The following is a 6,000-nucleotide window of genomic DNA, read 5'->3' as shown; positions in this document are numbered from 1 at the left end:
GGCAGCGTACAGTTTGGCTCATCCCGACCCAAAGTCAACCCTACCGAGCCCAACTGTTGACTTTCAATCACGGAGCACTCCTTCACCGTGTCCACCTTGGACCTGACGTCACTGGCTAGCCCGGTGGCTCCATTCTGATCCATATCCATGCCAGCAGCATCTGTGCCCGTTCCCACCGCGTAAAGTGAAAGTTGACTGACTGAACGATGGCGGATAATTGCTCTGTTTACATTCGGTCGGTCACGAATATTCAATTTTCGCTGGACCATGGGGCAGACCTCCAGCAAAGGACTACGGCGACAGTCTGGCTTTGACAACACAACAAGGATAACCGGACACACTGTCGCCCTGTTTGGTTACAGTCTGTGATAATCTGTGCACCATGCTTAACATGACACCACCGGAAGTGACTCCCGTCAAACGATTCCCAGGCGTGAGCAGACCCTCATCAACACCTTCGACTGCGCTGGCCGAAGAGACACCACCGGCCGACGGTGCAGCGGAACGGGAATGCAGTACGCACGAAGCGGTTGCCGCGGTCATCTTCATGGGACAGCTGTTCTCGCTGATACCCATCGTCGGTTACGCCCGGTCGACCGATCCGCGGGACGTCCGGATGCGCCTCCGTTCGGTGCAGTTCGTGTACGGTTGTGTGACGCTGTTTATCATGTTGACACTTATCATAATGCTGTGTGTGCATACGGCCCATGAGCCCTCGTTTGGAGTGCAGCAAGCCAGTAAGTAAGCCAGCGGCTGTCTCACATGGTTACAGTGTTTGTAAAGGACTTTCGTTTCCTTTCCGGACAGCTTCACTCGTTTACTACGCCATCATCGTGTTCTTCATGGTGGAGCTGATGCTGCTGGCCCGCAACTGGAGCCAAATTATGGGCCGTTGGTACACGGACGAGGCACCGTTCCGCACCGATCCCTACCGGCCACCGAGCCGCACCTTGCCCTTCCGCCGCAAGGTGCACCTGATCGCGTTCGGCGTCATGTTCCTGGCGTTCGTGGAGGACACACTTAACTTCGTGTCGGCGTACCGCCTGAACGAGCTGCACATACGCTACTGCCCGCACACTGCCGGTTTCTGGAAGAACTTTTTCCACCGCGAACATCCGTACGTGCTACGCGTCATCCCGTACCATCCGGTCGTTGGGTGGACGATCGAGCTGACGATGCGCATTGCCAAGTTTACCTGGCACTATGTGGACGTGTTTATTATCTGTCTCAGCTTGGGGCTGCAGCGCCGGTTCGTGCAGTTCAACGAGCGACTGGAACGGCTCGACGGTCAACCGCAATCGCAAGGCGTTTGGCGTGCACTGCGACTAGACTATGTGCGGCTGTCCGAGCTGGTCACGTTTGTCGACGAACGGTTCTCGAAGCTGATCCTGTTTTGCTGTGCAAATGATATGTTCTTCATTACCGTGCAGTTGTTCAACAGTTTTGAGTAAGCAATAAGAACGATAAAGAACCAATGCGATCCTCAACTGTCACTTTTGCATCTTTCAGTCTCAAACCAACCACAGTGACGACGGTTTACTTCTGGTACTCGCTCGGCTTCCTGATTGGACGCTGCTTTCTGATGCTGTTCGTGGTGTCCTCGATAAGCCGCGCGTCGGAGAAACCGCTGGAAACGTTGCGCCGCTTCCCGAGCACGAACTGGAATCTGGACCTGCGGCGGCTCTGCGATGCGGTGGCCACGTCCGAGAATGCCCTGTCCGGCAAGCGGTTCTTCTTCGTCCGCAGACCACTCATACTAGCGGTAAGCTGTTGTTTTTTTCCCCAAATTTCAATGCAATAACACTATTTTGGGACAGGTTTGTTATACCCATGATTTAAATGACAAAAAAACAGCTGTATTCTCAAGAAGAGTATCAAAACATTACAATAACCACAGCACAAATCGTTATCTCAATGGAACATTGAAGGCATTTTAAAACGTCATAGCAATGCGGATGGACCTGGGGATTCCATGGTAGATAAAACTATGTAACAGACACTTCCGGCCTGGACACTGTCGTTGAACCAGGAAGCGCACCGTCACGTACCGATAATGGGAAGAAAATGAAGTGCTAAGGTTATAGAATGCTGCAAGAATTTATTTTGTGAAGAACTCAATTTAATTTTTTGTAAGAACTCAATAAGATAATTTAGGTGATTCAAATTTTAACTGATCATTGGCTCAATGAAACGCCAAATGGGCTGAAATGATGTTCATTTTAGTGAAAAACAGCATTAGACAAAAGTGGAACAGATCTTTGACGCGAAAGAAACAGAGGTTATCAGGGGTTCTCATAATTTTGGGACACTTGCTTAACTTTTTTTTTACGGGAAATGAATTTTTAATGACGGGAAGTGGACTCTACGGCATCCTTGTTGGACAGGGTCATTTGGAATCCAGGAAGAATATCCAGAGTGTGATCCAAAATTATGAAAACTACTGAAAACCCCTGCATTGCACCGAGTCTCGTGAATGTGATTTCGGTTCATTCGTCAAGCTGAAAACTATTCAAAAGTACGCTGTTTATCTTTTTAGAGTTCTAGTAATCTAGCTCTTTCTGGGACAATTGCTTTGCTTTCCTTCATACAATTTTTAAGCAAAGCATAAACTTAATATACAACGGCTGCAACTGTCAAATGATGCATTGTATGACTTTGTTTTAAATTTCCTCGATCTATTTTTAGTTATTACCTTTTTTGTACATTTTTGAAACAACATGGGAAATAATCGAGTTAAATGTACCTGAAAAATAATACGTTATCTACATTTGAGCATCATTTGTTGGCTAATGTTTTAACAATGTCCAAACAGTAGTTTTCAACCAAACAGTACATGGTGCACCTTAACGACGTTTTCAATCGACAAAACAAATACAGGGTTTACCTAGCCAATCCGGCATCGTCAAAGCGTTATCGGTCGCCGTAAATACTTTTTCGGGCGACGTAAACCCTCAATTGGGCACTGTCAGTTCTATTCGAGCCTTGTGAAGTATGAATCGGGCATAGTACAGAATTACAAATCGCAACGCCTGACGCCAAGACTGACTGCTCCAAAACAAGGCTCACCCATAACTGTAACATTCTTATCACGACGATAAATCGATAGCGATAGCTTTCGGCGCAATGATGCAGCATTGCACAATGGTAAAGTACCGCTGGTATTATTGTCACCGCTTATCGGGCTGATTCATGGTGCACCGCTCGGGCCACAGGTACATACCACCACGCGGAGCAGCGGCCGCAAAGTAGATCGAACGCCCAGTTGTTATCAGAGTCTAACGACACAAACACTATTAACGCTGGACGTTATGGTGCTTTTTTCTAGATTATCACAACTCGCCACTTGTACTGTTTGATGATAAAAATAACTTGAAAAAGTTGGGAGTGGTCCGCCTTTCCTCCAATGATGCATTTATTACACTTACAATCTTTCCCCTTTTTCCCCCTAGATGGCCGGTACGATCATTACCTACGAGCTGGTGCTGCTGGATCAGGTGAAGAAAACTCCCGACACTACAAGGGACTGCAACTTTTAAGCTTACCGAAATCGAACTAAATTTAAAAATCCTATCAATGTCCACATGCTGCTATTCTTCACCGTATGTTTCTTATATTTTTTGTGAGCAAATAAACAAATGCAAAACTATGTTACTAGTTTACAGTTCGACCGTTTTATAGTTTCGTTAAAGAAATGACATGAATCAACTTTGCGTATGGGGTAAACCATTCGAATACACTGTGTGTGACTTGAACTGAAACACTGTTTGCACCTTTTCTGTACCCTTTTTGTCACATAGTAACACACAGTACAGCAGTAAAAGATGACGTGGAACGACAACCTCGTTCAAATTCTACGCCAACTCTTTGTTGATCTTTCTTCTAATGTGACTAGCAAACGAAGGTGACTCAACCGAAAAAGGTTGGCACAAAATCGACGTCACGTCAACTTCTACTCCTATTTGTGTGTGTGACACTATGCAAAAAAGCTACTAGAAAAGGTCTCTAACTGGTCTCATCACCACCTCAGTGTTCGATCAGCACCTCGTAGTTCTTGATCGGGATCTCGCTGCCACCGTACGGGATGTAGAGCGTCTGGTGGCTCGGATGGATCTTGCCCGGCGTCAAGCTGCCCATATAGTGCGCCCGACCAATGTACAACGCTTCCCCGCTCGAGGTCCGACCACCGAAGACGGCATTGGGTGGAACGCTTCCAAACCCGGACGGTACCCAGGACACCTGGCCGCCCGTCAGCACCTCAAACGAGTGCTTCGGAATCTCCTGCCCATTGTGGCAGACGTAGGCAATCTGCTTGGACGGTAGCACCTTCGCCGGCAGCTGATCACCCTCGTGGTACGTACGGCCGACATAGATCGGCGAACCGTCCGAATCGTTACCGGCCAGGACGGCATTCGGTGGCATTGGGGCGTGTGCGGAGCAGTGCTGCCAGTTCGCTGCAAGGTAAACATTCCAAGGATTAATGTTACACTTTCAGGTAAAGAAGCGTCAGAATCACTTACATCGCTGCTGTCCCACTAGCACCTCGTAGGAAAGGAAGCTCTGCTCGGCCCCACCGAACGGAATGTACAGACATCCGTGCGACCGGTGAATCTTGCCCGGCGTCAAGCTGCCCTCGTGATGCGTACGGCCAATGTACAGCTGCTCGCCGGTCGTCGTATTACCGGCCAGCACAGCATTCGCCGGCACGTGTCCATTGCCGCTGCTAACCCAGGTGAACCCGGTACCAGTGAGGACCTACAAGAAGAACCGATTAATCCCTTTCTACTTCCCAACTCAACCATTTCCTCGCAACCAAACGCTTCCGTACCTCAAAGTGTGTCTTGAAAATCTCCATGCCATTGTGCGACACGTACGCCGCCTGCTTGGATGGGATCACCTTCGCGGGCAGCTGATCGCCCTCATGGTACGCCCGCCCGATATAGATCGGCGATCCGTCCTGATCGTTTCCACCGTACACTGCCGCTGGCGGAATGCCCTGGTGCGAGGTCCACGGAATCCAGTTAAATCCTGTAATTAAGCGACAGGGGGGAAACGATAAAATGCCATTACGCTGCAAATCCCACAAAAACCTGCGCGATAGCTGGCCAGTTCCACGGTATCAGAGTGTAAAGTAAGAGAACCTCTTTTTTCCTTTTTTTTGTTTGTAACCTTCCGTTACTCATTTATCACTCGCGCTGATAAGAAATCAATGGGGCGTTGGTTGCGACAAGCTGTAGCGGATGTGTTTGCGAATAGATAACGAGCTTCTTTGCCCATTCTAGTTACGTGACTACTTGGGGCACTTGAAAGCTTCCTAATTGTGGTCCTATTTTTTAGTGCTAGCTTCCCCCCCCCCCCCTACAAGTGTCTAATGCACTGAGCTCCGAACGAGCTTTTTAAATAGATGATTTTACTTCCACAAAAAATAAAACACCACACGGCACAGTATCTTCCACAGCGGCAGCAGAACAACGACGAACGCGCAATCTTCTTACCTGTGTTCATTTTGTTGGGGATATGTTAACACAAACTTTTGGAACAGAATAAACAAACAAGATGCTGCAGCTGACAAACACACTTGGGTCGTGGTTCTTGCACGAGTGTACAACCGCTTCTGGCCGACTGTCGCTCTTGACTAACACGTTGGAGCTGTCGGACGCCGGAGCAAGTGTAAAATAAATGCTGTCCACTGATAAGAGCCGGGGGTTGATATCGCAAAACGGTTCACTACCACAGCCACGAACCTCTGTTACACTTTCCATCGCGATGCACAAACGCTGGGTGAAGTGCCCCATCACTACCACTACTAGGGAAAAGGTAGAAAACGGTCACAGGAAATCGGGTTGCAACTGATCAAATTTTGTCAGCCACAACTACAGACAAAAGGCGCTTATCGTGTTATCACTTTGGTGGAATGATTCATAGTAATATGTCAGCCCCCCAGCATACGGTGATTTGCTTGAATGATTCATAGCCAATATTGAGTGAATGGACAGCTAACGT

At 48.2% G+C, this 6,000-nt stretch overlaps 2 protein-coding genes across 2 annotated transcripts; one reads left to right on the top strand and one right to left on the bottom strand.

Moving 5' to 3' along the window:
* Window positions 1–3,646, top strand: LOC120950743 (gustatory receptor for sugar taste 64a-like). Its single transcript, XM_040369011.2, has 4 exons — window positions 1–737; window positions 808–1,447; window positions 1,510–1,762; window positions 3,450–3,646. Exons 1-4 carry the CDS (start codon window positions 383–385, stop codon window positions 3,534–3,536), a joined length of 1,335 nt encoding a protein of 444 aa, XP_040224945.2. The 5' UTR covers window positions 1–382; the 3' UTR covers window positions 3,537–3,646.
* A 4-nt stretch (window positions 3,647–3,650) lies between these two features.
* On the bottom strand, window positions 3,651–5,659 carry LOC120950742 (uncharacterized). Its single transcript, XM_040369010.2, has 4 exons — window positions 5,493–5,659; window positions 4,826–5,025; window positions 4,518–4,752; window positions 3,651–4,451 (listed from the first exon to the last, which is right to left on the bottom strand). Exons 1-4 carry the CDS (start codon window positions 5,500–5,502, stop codon window positions 4,024–4,026), a joined length of 873 nt encoding a protein of 290 aa, XP_040224944.1. The 5' UTR covers window positions 5,503–5,659; the 3' UTR covers window positions 3,651–4,023.
* Window positions 5,660–6,000: the final 341 nt, after the last annotated feature.

This window comes from Anopheles coluzzii, chromosome 2 (assembly GCF_943734685.1).
Source record: "Anopheles coluzzii chromosome 2, AcolN3, whole genome shotgun sequence".
NCBI classification, from domain to species: Eukaryota; Metazoa; Arthropoda; class Insecta; order Diptera; family Culicidae; genus Anopheles; species Anopheles coluzzii.
The sequence above is the reverse complement of the archived record's forward strand: the minus strand, read 5'-3'. Positions and strand labels throughout refer to the sequence as shown.

Excerpts from the sequence above, each read along its gene's own strand:
- LOC120950743 (XM_040369011.2), top strand. The coding sequence starts at position 383 with ATGCTTAACATGACACCACCGGAAGTGACTCCCGTCAAACGATTCCCA. Across the intron at positions 1,448-1,509 it reads CAGTTGTTCAACAGTTTTGA|TCTCAAACCAACCACAGTGA; the intron begins GTAAGCAATAAG and ends TGCATCTTTCAG. Across the intron at positions 1,763-3,449 it reads GCAGACCACTCATACTAGCG|ATGGCCGGTACGATCATTAC; the intron begins GTAAGCTGTTGT and ends TTTTCCCCCTAG.
- LOC120950742 (XM_040369010.2), bottom strand. Across the intron at positions 4,753-4,825 it reads TTTTCAAGACACACTTTGAG|GTCCTCACTGGTACCGGGTT; the intron begins GTACGGAAGCGT and ends TTCTTCTTGTAG. Across the intron at positions 4,452-4,517 it reads GCTAGTGGGACAGCAGCGAT|CGAACTGGCAGCACTGCTCC; the intron begins GTAAGTGATTCT and ends TTTACCTTGCAG.